This window comes from Branchiostoma floridae, chromosome 11 (assembly GCF_000003815.2).
Source record: "Branchiostoma floridae strain S238N-H82 chromosome 11, Bfl_VNyyK, whole genome shotgun sequence".
In the NCBI taxonomy this organism is placed as follows: domain Eukaryota; kingdom Metazoa; phylum Chordata; class Leptocardii; order Amphioxiformes; family Branchiostomatidae; genus Branchiostoma; species Branchiostoma floridae.
Window position 1 is genome coordinate 14,363,165 of NC_049989.1, and position 21,682 is coordinate 14,384,846.

General features: G+C 41.5%; 1 protein-coding gene across 6 annotated transcripts in view; it reads right to left on the reverse strand.

Annotated features, from left to right (window-relative positions):
- LOC118426624 (GATOR complex protein DEPDC5-like) overlaps positions 1–21,682 on the reverse strand; it is a 42,127-nt gene that overhangs the window by 2,913 nt on the left and 17,532 nt on the right. For 2 of the 6 annotated variants that reach the window (XM_035836128.1, XM_035836127.1), the window contains 22 exons: positions 21,639–21,675; positions 20,943–21,069; positions 19,433–19,577; positions 18,970–19,023; positions 18,269–18,368; positions 17,515–17,706; positions 16,665–16,821; positions 16,035–16,165; positions 13,635–13,739; positions 11,644–11,791; positions 11,066–11,144; positions 10,618–10,737; positions 9,468–10,022; positions 8,238–8,335; positions 7,351–7,525; positions 6,101–6,304; positions 3,930–3,998; positions 2,223–2,369; positions 1,478–1,686; positions 914–1,046; positions 595–703; positions 217–453 (listed from right to left, as the gene is read on the reverse strand). In XM_035836128.1, the coding sequence (XP_035692021.1) occupies positions 217–453; positions 595–703; positions 914–1,046; positions 1,478–1,686; positions 2,223–2,369; positions 3,930–3,998; positions 6,101–6,304; positions 7,351–7,525; positions 8,238–8,335; positions 9,468–10,022; positions 10,618–10,737; positions 11,066–11,144; positions 11,644–11,791; positions 13,635–13,739; positions 16,035–16,165; positions 16,665–16,821; positions 17,515–17,706; positions 18,269–18,368; positions 18,970–19,023; positions 19,433–19,577; positions 20,943–21,069; positions 21,639–21,675 (3,331 nt within the window). The remainder of the gene's footprint in view (positions 1–216; positions 454–594; positions 704–913; positions 1,047–1,477; positions 1,687–2,222; positions 2,370–3,929; positions 3,999–6,100; positions 6,305–7,350; positions 7,526–8,237; positions 8,336–9,467; positions 10,023–10,617; positions 10,738–11,065; positions 11,145–11,643; positions 11,792–13,634; positions 13,740–16,034; positions 16,166–16,664; positions 16,822–17,514; positions 17,707–18,268; positions 18,369–18,969; positions 19,024–19,432; positions 19,578–20,942; positions 21,070–21,638; positions 21,676–21,682) is intronic. The other 4 variants (XM_035836129.1, XM_035836131.1, XM_035836130.1 and 1 more) reach the window with 4 other exon arrangements.

Below are 21,682 nucleotides of genomic sequence, written 5' to 3' on the forward strand. Positions count from 1 at the left end.
AGGAGTTCCTGACAGTGCTCAACACCATAAGAAAAAAAAAGTGGTAAAGCTACGTGCTACAGTCTTTGGGACTAGCCAAAAATACATTGTATCATGCGAGGAACCATCTAGGGCAGAAGAAAGAGAGGTAAACAATGGAAAAGATGGAGGATATTAGAGAATGGAAACATACCGAGATGAGATGAGGCTACAAAACTGTGTAGTACATGTACATACCTTTCATGCCCGGTATCCTGACATCTTTGCTCCCTCCCATCCACCCACGGGCGTGGCTCCAGCTCTCGGGGGAACCCGTTTCCTTGGAGTCACTTCGTAACCGTGGAGACAGGAAGGAGGGGACAATAGTCGCCATGGGTACAGATGTGATTGACACCTCCACCCAGTAGCTCTGGAAGGAGCTGTCATCTGTTTGATAGTATGATCCTGGGTACTTTCTTCCCGCAAATTCTGTCACTGGAAAATTCAATGAAGTTGTATCATTCCACAAAGTAGAATGCCCTTCAGATAGAATGCAAATTGATTGATGATTGGTTTATTTGATAAATGACCAATCAGAATGCATGTAACAACCATAATTTATGTCCATTATCTTACCTCTCTTTCTGTTTTCCTCAGACAGGATACAGTACAGGAAGAAACCATTACAGAAGGGGTGTCTTGGGTTCAGGGAGGCATGCAGTATGTAGTGATCCTCCAGAAGTTTCTGTGATAAAAACAGTTCATGTTTTATCATTCTTCAACAATCATCTAATCTATGCAAATTTGTTGTTCAACTTGTCGGCACAAAAAACAAACTTAACAATAACTTTATCAGATTAAAAATATGTCATGTCAACAACCGCATAGTAGAGTTATCTCAATACCTATTCCTAATTTACTTTGGGTTCACAAAGGGGATATCAGGATGTCTTACCTGCAGCAGCTCCACTGCCTGTAAGTGAGAGACGACCCCATCCACAGCCTCCGACACCCAGGCCACTGCCTCCGCACTGATGAAGCTGTTAGCTGGCAGGCCCCTCTGGTCGGGTAGGAACCCTACACCAGTGCTGTACATGGAACAGTTTACAGGTCAGTGCAGTAACTGTAAACTGTGGTACAGTTGTGAACTTATTCATTTATTTGGTTTTACCACATTTGTGGAAGGATTGACATAACAGGTAACTATCACCTTTTGAAGAAGTCAACCTGGAGACCAGACTGTAAGGTCTGATCCACTCAAACCGAGAAGGTGTGGCGGGGTCTTTTATGTGCTTTAGGTGTGGCTCTCCCAAACGCAGGGTTCTTACCTGAAATTTCATTCTAAAGACAAAAAAACAGTAATATGCCCTACTTTTGGGAATCAGTATGAAAAAGTGGGGGACAACATTGTTCCATTCTTAAGAGAGATCGCTGCTTACGTAACCAAACAAAAAGGAAAGAACCATCCTTTCAAAATGAGCTGGTAAAAGTGTACGGTAATACCAAATTTCATACTTACGTTGTGTCCTTCATAGCCTCTATAATGACCTCTGGAGGTGAGGTCAAGGTCAGCTTCCCTTCCTGCTCCATCTCGGACTCCTCCCCCTCCCCCATCACTGTCGTTGCCATGGCATCACTGATCAGGTCCTCTGTGTTCTCTGTGTTGGTGGTTACCACGGCAACAGCTCCCTCATTGGTGGAGGGTGGAATAGGGAAACTCTCCACCTGCTGATGTGTGGAAAACAGAAAACATCTTATTTTTGATACAGTCAAACCTGATCAAGCAACTACCCCCAAGTACAAGCCACATTCAAATGGTCCCGTCCATTCCCTCCTCAGCAAACATTTTTCCTCAGTACCTCTGAGTCCAAATTTGACTGCATTTCAAAATCTTATGAAGCTTAGTAGGATATTGAGGTGTGTTGAATTATGTATTGGTATCAACTACTTGACAGTAACATTAAAAGTTATAAATTGTAATTTTTGTAAAAAGAAGCTAGTAAATTTGTTCTTTTTGAATGTTCTCTTTGTCTGTATGTCCACCACGTTGCTACTGGTTTGTCTGATTATCATCTTACTGACATGGATTACATTTTGTATACCTGGAGTGTACGTGTAACCACTGTCCAACTTTTTGTCTATTCATTGCATCATTCCACTTGATAGTATTCTGATGTATCAAGGTTTATTAAGTGTGTGTATCATAAGAATGTCCCCGGGATAAAAGAGGCACACACAAAGTGTCCTCTTTCCTCCATCCTCACCTTAACCTGTTGAGACTGCTGGTCCTTCTCTGTTACTCCTGGTACAGGAGACAGAGGGGCTGTAGGGGTGGTGGGTGCTGACAGGTTAAACCCTGCTCTCCTTCCTCCTCCTGATGTAGAGGTGCTCAACTCCTTATTCTCACCTCTCTGGGCACAGGAAATAGCCAACAAAATACATGTAGTAAACTTTGAGGTACTACCAAATAGTGTAAGGGTTAACAAAGTAACACACACAAGCTGTAAGAATAGGAATGTTCATGTTTCCAGTTGCAGATGTGCAGTGCAATGCATTGCTGGTAATATTGACCAGTCAAATTATAAGGCCTAGGTCCCAATTCCCAACCTGGGACCCGGCAAGGAAGTGGAAATGAAAAATATGATAAGAAAGGAAACAAATCACACAGAACTTTAAGAAAATAGTCAGGAGCATAATTTGTGTATATTCCTTGGTATTATGTATGAACAGTTTAATTTTTCAATTCCGCAAACATCCCAGCTGGGCCCCGTTTCGGAAATGGGACCTATAGGCCTAACTGGTCTGGACCTTTTGGCCTGACGATTATGGTATTGGGTTAGTAAACTGGTGGGCCTGGGTTCAAATCCCTGGAGCCAGGTGACTGTTTCTACTCGCCTCTCTACTATTTCAGTATGTCAAAGATGAAGGCCCATAACAATATTAAGTTAATAATTATTTATTTGTGACTCAGGTACATGTAACAACAAGCAGATCCAACAGGGGCAAGACATGTACTCAAAAGGCTAAGGATCTATCTGGCCCAATTGGATACTGTTTAGCCCTTAGGATACTGTCTTTGACCCAAATAGATCTGCTTGGGGACTGCGTGGCAGGGGCCTTTGACATATTAACCACTGTGTGATAGTGCATTTCACTGGACCCATGAACACGTATAGTTTGTTAGTAAAGACGTACATTGTACATATTTCAGGCAACCTGTACATACTGTTAAGAAGGTACAAAATGTAGTTAGAATCAAAGAACAAGGGAAAGACATTGTAGAAATTTACATTCAGACTGTATAACTTCTCTTGATTGAGACTGCTTTAGAAATACATGTAGTAGTACCTACAGTAGAACAGAGGGAAGAAAAGAAAGTGGTACAAGTTGATAAGTGACACTGACAGAGAAATGACAATTCTATGTCTGGATCTCCATGAACAAGTCTAGTAAAACACTGTCTATCTCTTCATGGATAATAACCCTCTCCATGCCACGTAACCCTGTGAATGGCACAAATTTGCTGCCAAAAACTACCTTAGCAGGAAAAAGGTTAAGTCAGCACATATATATCAGGGCTTGAAATACTTTTTTTCTACATACATGCACTTGCGCAGGTAACATTGAAAATTACCTGCACCAGAGAGATTTTATCACAGTGGGGATCATACTAAACTTTTTCAGGAACCATTGCTACTTTTTCTTTTATACTTTATAGGTGGTAACAGTCAATGCAGCTAATAACAATCCACATACACCTACATCATAGGACATTTATGTATAAAACCCAGTACATGAACCAGTACAGGTTAGGTGCAGGTAGACACCAGAAACACCTGCACAGCTCCATTTTACCTGCACAGCTCCATTTTACCTGCACTAACCTGCATATGCAGGTGGTATTTCGAGCCCTGTATATGTACAGTATAACATGTGTTAACAGAGGGAAGTGTTAGACATGGAGTCCATACCTCTTCCTGCTCATACTTGCGGACATGTCGCAGCAAACCCATGAATTTAGCGATGCCCTGTATTATGTTCTGAATACAAATTGATACAAAAATGATCCACTGATCATGACAATAGTTGTAGATTATGTACGTTGATGAAGACTAACATCCAGGTTATAAGATATGCCAAATAGTAATCACTCAAGAAACTGGGCATGATTTTGGAAATGGTCAGACATTTCAGGTAGCATTCATGCACTACTAGGGGTGGGTACCGGTACAGAAAATTCAGGTCCAGGTCCGGTTCAGGTCCAGAGGATCAGGTCCAGGTCCGGACCTGAACCTGGAAATGATTAAGTCTGTGAAAACTTGTGAATAGACGATACTCAAAACAATGGTCAATTTGCAACAAAGAAATCTGTTTTGTGGAGTATTCGACTCCCGCTGGCGTTTTAACATCCTACAACGCTAACTGCCTCAGTCTGTACCATTGACTCTAATGACTATAGACTCTACTCTACTTCACTCTTGTTATTTTCCTAATCGGTAAGCCCTGAAACGTGTAAATGTCTGATCATATAATCTTTTCATTTTCCAATAGGTCCAACATCCAGTCCACGGACTTTTGTCAGGTCCGTTTTTTTTTTGACCGTTCAAATGAGAAAAACTGGTTTTGTACCGGTGCACCGTACGGGCACTACCTTTTGCCAATGACACTGAGTACCATTGACGAAAGGTGATGGAATGCTACCTGAAACGTCTGGCAACTTCAAAAATGGTATCCAGTTGCTTGAGTTACTGTTTGGCATATGAAGTCAGAATTAACAGTAACTGAATTAGGGAATGAAAGTTGCCAGATCAAGGTTTAATATTACAAACTGTTAAGAGAAAAGAACAGGAATATTATGAAATATCAATTAGTAATGATTCCCTGGCCTTTTATTTTATATAACTTTAAAGATCCAAACTAAATAGTATTGGAGAACCTTTCATCTGAATTGATGTCTACCATCAGTCAGAATACTTATAACAGATACATGTAGAATTGTAGTGCTGGTTACATGTACATGGACAGTCAAACCTGTATTAGCGGCCACTTTTGCATTGCAGTCACTCTTTGTCCGTCCCTTGGATTTTTTTCATTGACCTACATGTAAGTATTAAGGAAATAGCCTATAGTGGCCACCTGTCCAACGCGGCCACGGCCACACGATTTCCGGTCCCTTGAATACAGAAACACTGTTTATTGCGTCCTAACAGTGACCATATGTCACACTTTGCCGAATTTAAAATCTAGAGTCTCTGACAGGGTTGTTTTGGCATTGGCTGAAGGACGCATGCCTAGAACGGTAGAGCACTTGTCCTTGTCCTTGTCGGCAAATTTACCAACATTGCGCATGGCAATATCAATCTTTTTCTTTAGATTTTACTTTCAATTGGCAGGGTCAGTTGAATTTTGAGATGATCGAGACAATGTTACGTAGTGAGAAAGATTAGCGGGTACTGAAATCATGTATAACTTATTGCTTCATTTTCTCTACTAGTATAGTGGCCACATTTTTCCAGTTCCTTGAGTGGCTGCTATAGACAGGTTTGACTGTACATGTACATGCAACATTGTGCATGTAGCTTGATTAGGGATGGTTTAAGTGCCCTGTCATATATCAAATCTCATGTCGTCTCTCTGGAAAAGATTAAGCTGAAGAGAGAGAAAGATTACCAGTAATGACAAGTTCAAGATATATTTAGTAGTCAGAGGATTCAAGAAGTTATCAGGCATGGTTAGGATGAATAGACAGATTCTGAATTATACTTCTTTACATGGAAAACAAACATGGCCTGATAATTGAATAGTTGTATCAGTAGAAGGAAAATATTAATCCAAACGTAATGCATCCTTCCCTTGAAGACGACAATCATGTAGGAGGCATGTGACATATTGAAGTTAGCAAAGGTGTTACAACAACAGCTAGCTATGTCTGAGAAAATTAGCACAAAAATTAGTTCGTCATAGGCATAGAAAGCATGAAGCTTTTCACAAATGATCAGTAATAACTGCACAGCAATTAATATAACAATGTACGCACACATACACACACACAAACACACGCACGCACACGCACACACACAAACAAACTGTTACAACATTTGCTCTAGCTGCAACAGGAAGTGATGTAATCGTCCCACAATACCTTTTGTTTCCTGTTGCTGGCTGGCCTGCGTATCCTGTTGACGATCTCCATGAAGCGGAGGAAACCGTCCACCATCTGCCGCTGCTCCTCCGAGGTCCGGTCGGGGTAGATGTCGAACGCCGTGTCCTGGCTCTCTGACAGCTTCTTGGTGCTTGCAGACATGGCTGGCAGGAGTAGGAATCTGGTCCTCCAGAATTTCAGGGACTACAATGGAAGAGGGTTTTATTTTGTCAGTAAAGGTCATTGTTATGTATATTACTGGATTGCGGTACACTTGTGGAATTGCTGCCTTGTAGACTGAATTTGTGCAGCTCTTGACTTTATAACAGGAATATCATACAAAATGTACAAGTATGACTAAACAGACAACAAAATACAAAAAGCTTAGTTTTTCATCGAAATTTGTTAAGCTATCTGTGAAATCGCTCAGCTGCAGCAACATTGTGAGATACCCTCCTTATTTACAGTTTGGCCATGTCTGCCCAACTATCGAGTGGCAAGATTTTGAAAAAATTATTGTGATAAAGTTTTAGTCTGCTGAAATTGCTTTGTTCTGTTTTTTTTAGTGGATGGAATGGTTGGAATTTTTGTCTGACCTTAGAAGCAAAATTCCATGCAGGAATGGAAAGAGAAAGGCTACTGTTACCCTTGACTTCATGGTAGAAACATCATGCAAAATGTACAAGTATGACTATTAAGACAACAAAACAAAAAAGCTTCTAAAGGTTTTCATCGAAATGCAATAAGCGCTCTGTCAAATCGCTCGTCTGCAGCAACGTTGCCAGTAAATTGCAGCCTCAGTGAGATAAACCTCTTTATGTCATACCTGTGACGCGAAAACGTTCGATAACGGGTGTTCCGGACCGAGTGATAACTTCCGTATCAGACGGGCTCTAAGTTTTATCACATGGGCTCCATTTGAATAAATTGAACTATTTCGAGCGGGACGAGTCAGGCGCCATCAAAAATTCGAATACCTGATTCGGACGTTGGAACATTACTGTTGTAACACATTTTGTTCGAGGGCAACAAATTTGTTCAACTTCTGGCTCATTTTACATCAAAACATGGGTTTTCTCAGGTGGGTATGACATAAATGTAATGTATTCCGCATCACCCTCGGTCCCAGCCGGACCGCGGGTCAGATCGCCCGACGTCCGAAGGTACCTCGGGTGATACACCGTGTTGTATTCTATATATATCTATGTTCCGTGCAAGGATGGACAGAGAAAGTCTGCGCATCTACTCACATCCATGAGGTCAAAGTCGTCTCCCCCCGAGCTGCAGATGTAGTTGTCCAGGTAGTTCCAGTTGTAGTTCTCCAGGTTGTCGTGCTGGAACTCTGTCCTAGCGGGGTCATACACCTGCTGGTAAACCGGCCACAACCGGAACCGGTACCCCCACGGGTTGGTGTGGGAAGGATGTCTGGGTAGGAACAACAGGATAGTACATTTATGTATAATACAAGATGTGCATTGTCCAGTGGTCAAAGTGGCATGCATAGTCTAATGCTTAGCAGCCCTGCCTCTGTATCTGTATCTATATGACATATATATAGCTGGTATAACCGCCCTTTGGCGTAACACACCAGCTGCGCAGGCACGCGGTGCGACAGTAGCTGGTTATATTACACTGAACGACCTGTCACACCTAACCTTTTCACATCTATTTGCAAATGTTCTTTAAAACCGTCCAGCAAAGATGCCCCCACTGTGCTTGGTGATAACAAATTCCACTCTACGATAGTTCTGGGAAAATACGAATTTTGGTCCAGGCCTTTGGACTAATATGCTATGAGTCTGAATCTTGGATGGCTGTTGCTGCTCACCCAACAAGCACACTACTGGAAAGGGTTGCAATCCTTAGAATGGGAAACTAAGCCATGGTTCACTGTCCATTGTGCTTGTTCAAAAGAGCTAGGAGAATTTCCTAGATGCAATGAATCCATAAATGCTGTACATACTATTAGCATCTGTCTTCTTTGTCACTTCCAGTGGAAGTATCACTCATCAGTAAACTAAACTATCACTATCAATATCTATAGAATTTTCAGACTCACTTATAACTTGTTGGCAGATGTTTACAGCGTATAGCCTCATTTAGTATACAACTTACTTAATACACATGAGTACTGTACCTGGGTTTGTACTTGGTGACGTGGATGATGTAAGACTGTCGACTGCGGCTGGCCACCACCTTGTGGAAGTTCCTCCCCATACTCAACCAGTACTCATCCTGAGAGAGAGAAGTAACAACTGCAAAGTTGAGCTCCCAGGCAAAATCACATCATTTGTCCAACAGACCACAGAAGATTGTGGACACAAAAAATGTCAACTTTCAAAATTCTGCTGGATCCCCTTAGACCACAGCATAAAAAATGGTATATTATGAACTCTAAGAATGCATTGAATATCTGAAAAAACAATGCAGTGTTCATTACTGATGCTGCATCAGTAGTTTTTTAAAGGCAACATTTTTTCCTGTGCCAGTGAAATGCCTGGTGGCATCAAATGGCAGAGTGGCATCAAATGGCAAAGTGGCTAGTCCAGCAGATTTGAGATCGAGAGGTCACAGGTCCAAATCCAAAGCCTTAACACAATTTTCCTTAGTCCACACAGGTGTACAAATGGGTACCTAACTTCAGTTGGGAGGTACATTTTGTAAAAGGCAGTGGAAGGAGAGGGATGGGCTCTGCTCCCCGTACTTTACCCCAACGACCTCAAAAAGGCTATAATCATAATTTTAGGACTACCTTAAGTTTACCTTTACCTTACCTTAGGGGACTTGGTGAAGTTACATGTACATGTATGAGTGTTAACATTTTATAAGAGAAAGAGATTTCAGTTCGAGTTTGTAGAACTACTAAATCTTTACGTTTAATTCAGTAAGTCAAAACAATCAAACAAATGAAACGCACATCAACAATTTTTACCCTTCAAAGTGGAACAGTGAATGGAACAGGGTTAGTTAGTAAATTCATGAACCAGAATGTGATAAACCAAAAACTGAACAGGAGGAATTGGAGGAGAAACAATACCAAGAGGTCATGAGAGGTCGGCATTGAGATTTGGTGTTCTTTAGATGTTAAAGTTACAATAGGTGCAGATACTGAAATTTATCCCTTCCAAATTTCTAGTAACCGCTAAACTTGGAGTCGCACTGGTTGTATGAGAGAAATGTTGATGTAAAATGCGTTTGAATTCTGAATGTTTCTGGAAATGAAGCTCCCAAAATGTATCATAATTTGATTGTAATGATAAAAATCAATTCTTTTTTTCATATTGTAGGCTTCTCAATAAAAGGCTGACAATGACAGCTCAACAATGTCTGATGCTCTCAAGACTTCCAGTAGGGCAGACAAGGGTACCTCCTCATTATTTCTCTTCTGTGAACTCCACATGCGGGACAGGGTAGGGCTGCCACTCAGCACCCCCGATACCGACAGGTGGGACCGTGTGGACGGGGAGCTATCGCGGGAAAGGCGACCAAGACTGGTCGTGGGGGAGCCAGGAGAGGGCGATTTCTGGAATAGGTGGACGCGGGCGGTTTGCGTTTTAAGTTCGGGGGTCACGGCGGGAGCGGCCGGGCTTGAAAACCGGCGGCTCTTCTTGGGTGATGGGGTGAGGAAGGTAGCCAATGACAGCCGACGGGAGGAATGCGTGGTGGTTGGGGAGACAACCGCGGAGGAAAGTGGGGAGGTAAAAACATTCTGGTCGGGAGGATCAGGGGGGGTGGACAGGGGGGAAGGGTGTGAGCCTCGCAGGGGGGAAGGTACGAGGGGGGTGCTGGTTTTGGGCGGCTTCACTACTCCAGGGGGACTCTTGAGTGGCGTGAGCCGTGTCTTGACATTAGGGGCTCCCGGTGCGAGGTTGTATGAGTCGCTCCGGTCGGGGGAGGGGTGGAGACCAGTAGTAGGGGAAGGCTGTAAGACAGGGGGAGGCACACAAACAATAGACATGCTGAAATTAATTGTACAGATCTGATGGGTTGGGCATTTGAGAATGAGGGATAGGATGGAAGGATAAAGTAAACTTGTGAGTGAATCGGGACAAATTTGTCTCAGGACACAATTCATGGATTCTTTGGACAATTAAAAAACAACTTGTACTGTGAGTGTAGGAAAGGAAATGGAAGAAAGATGTTCACATCCCCATTCACATCCCATTTCCATCCCCAACTGTTTGAAAATAGTCATCAATTCTTCAGTTCATGTGAGATCTTTTGGTAAAAAGAAATTCCCCAATACACCCATCCAATACTGGAATGAAAATGGATTAAAGCATCAACAAGGCATGTACATTTCAGTTAGTAATACAATAATTTCTACATAGACATGTAGTTACCTTAATCTTGCAACCATTACAACATTCTCACCTACCAAAAGGAGTACTACAACCAAGCAGGTTACACCTTTCAAAGCCTTGGCATCCTAGATCTGCTGTAAACAACAACAACAACAATGACAAGAGAAATGTACTTTCACTCAGAAGACCCCATAGGTTATACAAACTTAGTACCTGGTCTTCACTCTTGTGCTTCCTGCGGGAGATACTGAATCGGGGGCTGCTGCTGAGGGTTGTGTGGCCTTGTGGTACAGACAGGGGAGAGTCCTTGGGCAATACTATCAGTTGGAAACCCTGAAAAAAATGGGGATTCAAGTATTTTGAGTAAAGAGTTCAATAGAATGCTCTTACTGAACAGCTTCATAAGATCTTAAACTTTGTATGACTATACATTAAACATTCTAGAGAGTCAAAAATGTAATGCATGCTACAAAATGTACTTTTTTTATAAGAGGAATTAAATATTTATTATAAGTCCTATCCACATACATTGTACCAAATATCATCACAATAAATCCATTGGTTCTTAAGTTATGTTGATCACAAGTATCCAGAAACACAACAAAACACGCACACAAACACCAAAGCAATAACTACAATAAATTTCTATGAAGGTACTCACCTGCATGAGTCTCTGTGATATAAGCTCTGTGAAGACCTGCTGAGTGTTGAGGGTCTGTCTTGTGCGATTTCCCTGCTCCCTGTGAAAAACACAAGCCATAGACCATTTTTTATTTGAACATTCCAAAAATGACCATCTCATAATACTAACTGCTACTTAGTCCAAACCCCAATTGATGCAGAAAAATATCATCGGTATGACCAGAACACTTTCCTGTTGAGTCCCCCAGTCAATCAACATACTAAGCTTGCTTTTTATTGATAACTATCAGCTTCTGTATCTGTATCTATATAGCCGGTATAACCGCCCTTCGGCATAACACACCAGCTTCGCAGGCACGCGGTGCGGCAGCAGCTGGTTATATTACACTGAACGATCCGTTACACCTAACTTTTGCACATCTATCTGCAAGCGTTCTTTAAAACTATCCAGAGAAGATGCTCCTACTGTGCTTGGTGATAACAAGTTCCACTCTACAATAGTTCTGGGAAAATACGAATTTTTGAACACATCAATTCTAGGTTGGTAACTCTTGTACAGTCATGACTGTTTCTTGTTCGTTTTCGAGCTTGACCTACATATTTTCCATCTCCATGCTGTCTTCAAACTCAGCCAGCAGGTCGTAGTTGGACTCCAGATAGTCGTACTCCAGACTGTGCTTCTCAGGGAAGTAGTCAGTGGTGATGGGCAGACAGGCGGGCGTGGTCAGGGACTTCCAGTCAACACCTGCAGGAAGGAACGTTTGGAAAACACAACCTCCATGCAGGTCATACATACATGTATCATGGATGCCACCAGCTCAAAGTGGGTATTCTCCAAGCAGAGGTTGAGTCGCAGAGATATACAGTAAATGCAGAAATGTTCGCGGTCTTCGCTGTGGCCACTTCACCGCGAACTTAAAACGACTGCGAACATTTTTCCATTATAGTACAAAATGTATGAGACTAGTACAGTCTATGTCGCTTCCGCAAACTTAAAACCATCATGATGACTCTACTTTCCTGCTACTGCGAAAGTAAGTCCCCACGAACTTAAATGCATTTACAGCAGTAGTAGTCAGGATTTTTACCTTTCAATCTGGCAGGAAAGAATAACGTCAGCCATATTGACAGTAAATAGAGATCGCAGGTGCTAGCATGGCCTGCTGAATATTGTTTGCAATGTGTCGGATGTGCGTTAATACGGGGCAGTAAAATTATTTGCCAAATGATTTTTTGATGCTTCGCAGGGCAGGGCACTAACGCGAATTTTAAAAGATAGCCCTGTCGTGGTGCTTTTTGAGGCAGAGGTAAGAGGAGCGCGCCAGTAAAAATCCAGACAACTACATATCTCTGTAACTCAACCTCTGCTTGGAAAACATAAGTGGGCAGCTCCCTGGACTACACTAAATTGTGTCAGGCATTTGCAAAGTGGCACAAACCGATATGTCACCGTACAGTGTGAATTTTTTTGGATACACAAAAAAAAAATTGCAATTCCATTGAATTCCAGATGTCCATTAAAAGTGGTGCGACCACCCTTATTTCAGTTACAAATACAGTGCACATGTGTACTAATCTTTCCAAGGTACCAATATCTGCAATGTTTCAAACAGATTAATGTTTTTTCTGTTGAATCTAGGCTTGATCTGGAAAAGCCATGTGGTCAAAAATAAAAAAAGAGGGAAGAGACAGAGCAGGAGAGGGAAGAGAAAACTAACTAAAAGCAAGCCAGTTAATCTACCCATACAAGTCTAGTGATGTCTGTCCCAAACACCCATGCCACAAACTTTGTGTCTCCCAACGGCAATTGGCTGTTGAACAGTTTTGAATTAATCTGCATTAATTACAGGTTGCTTCTGTCTTTGGATAGGAGTTTGTATTTGTAAGAAAAGTTGCCTGACCTATTAGTTTATGATAATATGACAACAAAAAAACAACTTTTCCATCCTTTATGTCGTTGCAAAAGAAATGGCAAAATAAAATTGAATGACACTTCGGTTTTAAACCATTACAAATATTGTGGGCGGCCTGGTTATAACATCTGTGACGTTAGTGAGTTCCAGGCCGTGCTGTCAGCAGCACACACAGAGTTTGCAGCAAGGGTGCTTATAATCTATGCTAGGGTCACATTTTCAAACCTGCGCTTGGCCGAGCAGTTTGCAGGAACAAATAGTATGAAAAGACAATAGAACACCCAAAAAATCATCCATGAGCATAAGTTGTGCATTTTTCTTGATCATGCACTTTTATCTTTCTTTCCTACAAACAGCATAGCCTGGCCACAGAAATCTGACCCTAGCACAAGAAAGACTGCCCCTGGCTTTATCCTATTCATGACTATAGCCTCCTTTGCAGACATTGAGTTGGGTTGGCTTTTATTTTATGGGGGAGGGGGGCGCTGGTTGGTTAGTTTCAAAGTTGACCTCGAAGCGGGGCAAATTTCCTTCTACGGCAAATAACCTTTCTAGGCAAAACTCCCTTTACCGGCATTAGAGAACCTTGAAACTAGCCAACCAACACCCCCCCCTCCCCCATTAAATAAAAACCGGCCCTGCTCAAAAGTCTGGGAAGGAGGCTATCATGACTACCTGTCTGTAGGTCAGGGGTCCACTCCTGATCCCCAGTCATCCCCCACAGCCATGACAGGTTACTCCCACTCCTCCTATAGCCTGTTACTCCACCGACACCCCTCCCTAATCAACAGATACAGATGGTAGCTTCAGCTCAGCAGAAATGCATACATTAGAGTTATGCCTATAGCTGCCCTGCTGTAGTACTATTATTAAAATTTACTACTAAAGTTTAGATGCCATGTGCAGTCAGTTGGTGTTCATGCATGCGTGTAAGGATATGGCTTATTCCCTTCATGAAAAATGGAAGTACATTGTATTTTTTGGGTGTTTGTGTTTCTGGAAATTTGTGTCTGTGTGTTAAACTTTGTGTTTGAAGATATTTGAGGTCAGCATAACTTAAGAACATCGGACTGGTTGTATCTATGTGTTTATGTTTCAAGGATTTGAGGTGAAGAACCACTGATGACAATGGCTCTTGAACTCCTGGTTTTTGTATCGTTTGTCGTACACTTGACTGTGATGTCAAAATCAAACAACCCTGCCTCCCACAATTTTCAAAAGCTCTATATTTGTGTTTGATGGCAGTTATGCTATGCCCATAGCATCATGATTAATGTGATGACTTAGGTGATGACATCTAACAGTAACTTTTGATTTTGCTTAAATAGCATGTCAAGTTTAAACTGTCCTTGTACATGTGTATGTGTCTGTTTCCCAAATCAGCTGGCCATGGTAAATATCAGGATGATAATTTCAGGATCGCTAAGAAATCTCGTCTTGTTATGTGTTCTTTGCTATCTTATGAGCATTTTGCTTCCTGGTGTGCTTAGCGAGCTCCATTTCTCCGGAAAATATGCACGATAAACAAAGTGTCTATGCGTATAGGGAATGCATGGGCAGGGTCTGCATTGGTTTAGTGAGTGTCATTATGTTTTACAAAACACACATTGCGCGCTATTCATCCCAAGGTGAATTCCACAAAATTCTGCTGATTATGTATTCATTGACACATTATTGGAAAGCACCACCCCCTTCTGGAGTGGAATGCCCCTTTAAGTTATCGTAATATCGTCTATGTACATGATTGATTGACAAATGTCAATGCGCTAATGTTTTCTCTGCTGAGCTGGAGCTACTGAAGAAAGTAAGGAGTTCAGACACCCTCCAGTCTATGTGTGAGTAGTACAAATGTAAGTGTTGTTAATATGGGAAAAAAGCACCAAGGAAGAGATTAGTCAGTAAAAATCAAGGGAAAACAGTATAGCACCCGTGTTAAAGACATGGCATTAATTGAAATGCCCATAATTTAGGGTAGTTTTTCAAATGATGAATCTTTGATTGAACTGGGGTAGTTGGAAAGATAGTTGAAAGTTTGCACACATCAAAACTCAGTTCTGTTCTCACAGCAAAAAGAAACATGAAAAATCCACACAACGTTACGGTTGAAACAAAAGCTAGTTGTTATTCAAAGTTTAAACCATTAGACAACAGTTACTATATAATTCTTACCTTGACCTGAAACAAAAGCATTGAAACAAACTATGAAATTTGACATAAAATGGCTAATAAAATGTAATCGTAAACAGAAGCATTTCCAATATGTCAATTCAATATTGTACCATATACAGATTCAAAATAGCTGGTAACTAGTAGCCATTATGTTCAACCTAACTTACATCTCTGTACGAAGTTTTTTCTTTATTATTAACATAGTTGTGACTATGACTCCCACTGTTGTCATCATAATGTAGTATAATGACTCACAGTAACAGTAGTATTCACTGCAAGTCGATGTGACAGGCCAGAATAGACTGTCACAAATAGCCAACCATAGCCTCCCAACGTTCTCCAGACAATGGTTGGCAGTTAGTCATGGGCAAAGTCATCTGTCATTGTGAGTTCTTTGACCAGTTATCTACTAGTCATTTAAAATCTTTTGCTAAAGCCAACAGTACTATACATAAATATTTGGACAAAGTCCATAAAGTCATACTTTGCTCAAAAACTATCAGAGGCACAAACTGGGGCTAGAATAGAATGGCTTCTCCCTACCAAGCGCCGACCATGGCTGGGGAGTGATCGGGAGCAAAGTCATGGGAAGGTCCTGAATTTGTGACAGGGGCTTTAGACTGGAATCACACATCAAATAAGCCTGTTATCCAGTATACATGTACTTGTCACATACAGTCAAATCTGTATTAGCATAGCAACCACCTGGCCATTGAGGTCACTTTTTGTCGGTCAACATTTCTCTATGGTAGCCACCTGTCTATAGTGGCCGCATTTCTCCAGTCCCTTGAGTGGCCGCTATAGACAGGTTTGACTGTACATGCTTTTACCTCAGTATAAATGGAGGTATTGTGTTCAGTCTGTTATTTTGTTGTTTTGTGTGAGTGTTTTAAGATGTGTTATCACCTGACATCTCGTAGGTGTTGATGACACTGGACACACTGCCTGCTGAGTCCACCCTGCGCAGCCCCCCTCCCTGGTCACTTCCCAGACTGGACAGGCTCGCAGACTTGTGCAGGTTTTCCACTGATTCCTCACTATACGATGAAATCACAACATGTCAGCTATCAATAATGTTAAAAGAACTACAATGTACATGTACTACAAAACACTTAGAGATTGTAATTACAAGGAAAGGATTTTGAGGTGAATGGGGAATTGGCACCATGCTGTAAAATCATTTACTTTGAAATTCACAGGGGTTTTATTTTGCAGTGGGGCCAAAAAAGGAGGTTCTCACGGTTCAAACAATGCTGTACTAAAGTTGTAATACATGTGTATATTAGGGATGAAAATTTGCTGGGAAGGACATCTCGGTTGGGGCTGCACCCGTCTTTTGGAAGGGACGTAAAATGGGGGTACTGTGTAAAAGGAGGTACCTCAGGCACATTAAAGGGAAAGCGCTAGCAACCCTTCCCTGTAAAGATATACTGTTACTGAAACGGAAAAGATACTTGTTGTCCTATGTGCCACTAGGCACTACAATGGTGCAAACAAACAAACAAGCAAACAAACAAACAAACAAACAGTCAATACCTGATCAAGCCAGCCTGTTTTCTTGCCTCCACAGCCGCCATGTTAGCATCTAACATGCCCTTAGATGGAGGAGAGGTCGCGTCCATGGCAACAGCCAGTTCCTCTGGCACAGGGGACTTCTTGTGATGATGATGTTGCATGGCCTCCCCTGTGGGTCCTGGTAGTAGCAAATTGCAAAGATTTGTGAATGATAAAAAAACATCAGATCATCTACAGTTAATTGTAACTGTTACCTAACTGTTCGTCTTTCTGGAATACTTAATTGCTTTGAAGTTTTAAGTATCACATTTCAATAATTCAATACTCAGGGGCGATCTTCACTTTGCTTTAATTTCCTATTAGTTAGGCCTAAAAAATTTTGCTTCCTGTTTCAGTCCTGAAAAAATTAGGGTCGGTAGGTAGGGATTATCACTTTCTTCTTGTAATTTTTTTTACGCTTGTGTGACATATTACAATACAGTTGAACCAAGTAACCTGATATGCATGAGGACACTAAGTGTCTTTCAATGTCAACCTTGAATGTTGTGCATAATAGATGCATTTATCCTTCATTAGATAAGACAAGGCTTAGCAGTGTTTTAACTTCAATAGGAAACAGACTGAATAAAAATTCTAATTGGAAGCTACAGAATGTATGTGACTCCACTGCCCACCCCAAAAAATCTTGTATTGGCAGGTTTTATCTGCGTAGGTAGGGAAACAGGAAACACAACATTTTTCTTCCTAGGCCTTAGTATTAATGGCTTTGGTTTTAACCATTAACATCACTGCTACATAATCCCATAGCTAATGAAATTTTTGTACCAAACAGCACCCTTAGTAGGCATAAGGTTAAATGATCCACTCTTACCCAGTGGGAATGTGTGCGTCCACCTCCTACGATTGGACGTCAGTCTCACCAGCAGTCGCGAGGGCGCAAACGGATTGATGAGCGCCCTCTTCCTGGTGGGAACCTTGGGGAACGCGCTGGCTGGGAAGAGCTTGGAACGATCTGTCGGTGACGCGCTGCCCACCACAAACCGCTTGGTTTCCTCGTCATGGTCTGTGGCAGAAGGAAAAGGAAAATGTCTTGAGCATTAGTTAAAGAGCCCACCACACTTATCAATAAGAGTAGGGGTCCACCCTGGTGTGAGTGGATCAAACCTACCAGGCTGTCCTTATGAACATTGTCATAACTGTATCAAACTGGTACTGTATCAATCGGTAAACTGCAGTTTACCGATTGATAAACAAAACAGAACAAAACAAACAATTTCACCAATGAGGCCCACAAACAACCCAAAAGTCAGTCAAATTGTGTTCAATCTGTCAAATGAAGACGTCATTATTAAACTTGACACAATATATATTAAGGGCTGTTTTGTTTTAACATGTTGGTGTGCATTTCAAAGGAATGTGTTTCATACATCGGACAGTGGTACACAAATGGAAATGGACAGAGAAATCAGGTCAAAAATGTTTAGGACAACCACTTTCCTCCATAATTTTGTTGTTTTTGAGTGAATGAATTAGAAATAGGGTACTATTGGCCCCACCCCTGAGGCCTAGCCAAAAATACCAGTAGTAGATAAAGATAAGTGTCTACTAGGGAGATCTGGTCTGACCTGTGCCCTGGAAGTTGTGTAAGGAGCCCAGTGAGCTGGCCTGCATACTGTCCTTACGGGGAACACTGGGAGGGATCTTTATAGCGAGGCTGGACTGCATCTGTAAACACAGCAAAACACGTTTCTGTCAAGACACTATTCAGCACAAACATGTCAAAAACTAAAACCATGTATAACTCGGTATAAACTTACTAACAGTAAAAGTTCTAAAAGCCACCTCAAAGTTTTGAACATATCCCATGACATTTAAAAGGCAAGAGTGAAGGCCACCATTATGCAATGGTCCCTAGTTAGCCATGCAAAATGCTTGAACTTTCCAGCATTTGTGCAGGGAGAGAGGATTGTAAAGAACATTTTTGAGAATAAGATAAATCAACTTCAGTTGGTCTTGTTTTATCCCAAGTACACAAACAAATTCAGAAAGAAGTAACTTTGCTGCGACCATGCACTGGTTATATTTGATGACACAATAACCACAATTTACACCACCTTCGTCACCTTAGCCTGGAATCCATTCTATTTCCAGATGCTAGACTGCATATGAAAGTGATCTGATGAAAGAACCTGATGTGTAGAATAGAATGGATACCCAGCTACTCGTTCGCAAGGCTGCTAAATGCTATACCAAGCAAGGATTTGGGCGACAGAGCAGAGGAGCTTTCTGATCTGAGTTTGCAGAGATCAAACTCTGACGATGTTACCTTTAACTGTTTGATTCTGAGACGGAGGTCCTCTGACTTATGTCGCTGCCTTTCCTACAGTACATTGTATGTGTTACCGGGAGTCAAAGTGCCACGGATAAACTCTTTACAGGCACCAAAACACAGTATAAAGCATGCAATGCACATGCTATTCATGCATCTGAAGAAAAACTGAATTGATAATACAATTGGGTAGAAAAGAATCATTATTTCTAAACTAAGGGTATTCTAATTTTAATCTATTTATTTAAAAATAAATTCTAATTTTGCTTTCGAAAAACAAACTGGCATGCAGACCTGCTTCATGATTTTCAACTAGGCTGTCATCTAAGTTCAAATTAAGGAAAAAATAAGTATTAAAGTCCAACTCAGGCGATATGCCTTCATGATTTTTCACTATCCTCATGTCTTTGCATGCAAAACAAAGTGGTGTTACTGGGCTGGTTCATTGTAAATACATCACCTGTCGAACACTGGAGCTGACAGTCAGGTTGCGATGGTCGTCCGACACGTGGCGACTGCGCCCCCGCAGCTGAGCATGAGCCTTGGCCTCCAGCATGTCGTCTGATGAGTGACGCATCAAGCCCTTCCCATAAGTCCTTGGGAAGCTGTCAAAATAAACCAATTTAGGGCTTAGGGTGATAACTCTCTATTAACCAATTTAATAGCGCCTTCACACTGAAACCGAATTAGCAGGGTGGGAATTCCAAATGGGCCTTATATCCCTCCACACGAGAAGGAATGATATGAGCCCAAATGCCGTCAGACTGAAAATTCTTTTCTATTCCTGGGAATTCATACTTTATTCTAGATATTCTCACTGCATTCCAGATATTCTTTTGGCCAGATTCTGGCAGGATTCGAGGTGGCTTGCCGTTTTGGTTCCCCACCAAATGAGATAAGAATGTTTTGAATAATGTTGGAATGCCGCAGAATGTGGTCATACTGCAGTTACGATAGTTAGAATACACTTAGAATCCACTTGGAATGCCATTCGTTATTTGTCCACCTCGAATGCACCTTGACAGTTTTTAACATGTCAAAAACTTTCGGGCCAGCCAAAGGAACGGGCACAAATAGCTGGAATGCAGTGAGAATTTCTGGAACACACTACGAATTGCCAGGAATAGAAAAGAATTTTCATTCTGTCAGCATTCCGGCTGATTCTTGCTCTCGTGTGAAGGGGGCTTAAAGTGTTCACAGTGACAAAATGCCTATCTACTACTGTTAGTCAGTCGTAACAGACTAGCATAATGCCATAACCACCAAATAAGCCACAGAGTGAGCAAAGCATAATCAGTACAAATGGAGGCTTATGATTAGTCCACACAGCCTGGCCCCTGATAACAAAAAGTGTTTACAGTGACATATACAGTAGCATCTACTACTGTCTGTCAGTTGTAACAGACTAGCATAATGCATATAATCACTGAATAAGCCACCGAGTGAGTGAAACAAACTAACAGAAATGGAGGCTTATGATTAGTCCAAACAGCCTGGCTCCTGATAATAAAAAGTGTTTACAGTGACATGGTAATGCCTATCTATTGCTGTCAGTCAGTTGTATAAGACTAGCATAATGCCATGACCACCAAATAAGCCACAGAGTGAGCGAAGCATAATCAGTACAAATGGAGGCTTATGATTAGTCCACACAGCCTGGCTTCCTGATAATAAAAAGTGTTTACAGTGACATAATGTGCATCTACTACTGTCTGCAAGTCGTAACAGACTAGCATAATGCATATAATCACTGAATAAGCCACCGAGTGAGCGAAGCATAACTAACAGAAACGGAGGCTTATGATTGGTCCAAACAGCCTGGCTCCTGATAATAAAAGTTTAAAGATCATTAACTTTTTCACAGGTTTTATAGACCAGTTCAGCTCCTAACTAGTGACACCTGGCACAACATGTGTGTTGTACCTATACTGCGTAAGATAGCTTGATAATAGACAACATTTTCTTCCCACCTTGTCCCAAGGCTTCTTGCAGGGTTCTTGAAGACCTGGGCGTCGTACTCATCATAGTCTACCATGGTGCTCAGAGCATCGTCAGTGCTGCTGGTGGTGGTCACAGGATTCTTCATTTTATAAAGACCTATGGAGTAAAAAATCTCATGAATCAAACTTGATTGAAGATTTTAAACGCTGTTTCGATACACATTTAGTAAAGCACTTTCAACAGGGGTGGGTACCGGTACAGGAAATTCAGGTCCAGGTCCGGACACAAAGAAATCTGTTTTGTGGAGTATTCTACTCCCACTTGCATTTTAAAAGCTAACTGCCTCTGTACGATTGACTGGTAGAAATGACTATAGACTCTACTTTACTTCACTTACTATATTATTTTCCTCGACCGGTAATCTACAAAACGTGTGAATGTCTGATCATATAATCTGTTCATTTTCCAATAGGTCCAACATCCAGTCCTCCAAATTTTTTCAGGTCCTTTTTTTCTGGACCGGTCCAATAAGAAAAAACAGTTTTGTATCGGTTCACCATACCGGTAATCACCCCTAGCTTCCAATAATCCTTCTTTCACAAGCTGAAACTCGGTTCATCCAACAATAGCAGATACACAAAAAACTTGCATTACTATTTGAGAGCTGAAACATATCTAATCACTTTATAAAGCAAAGTTTCAAGAGTTACAAGATTGTGCATTACCATTGAGATCTCCATCCTTGCTTCCCTTCCAGTCAGGCTGTGGA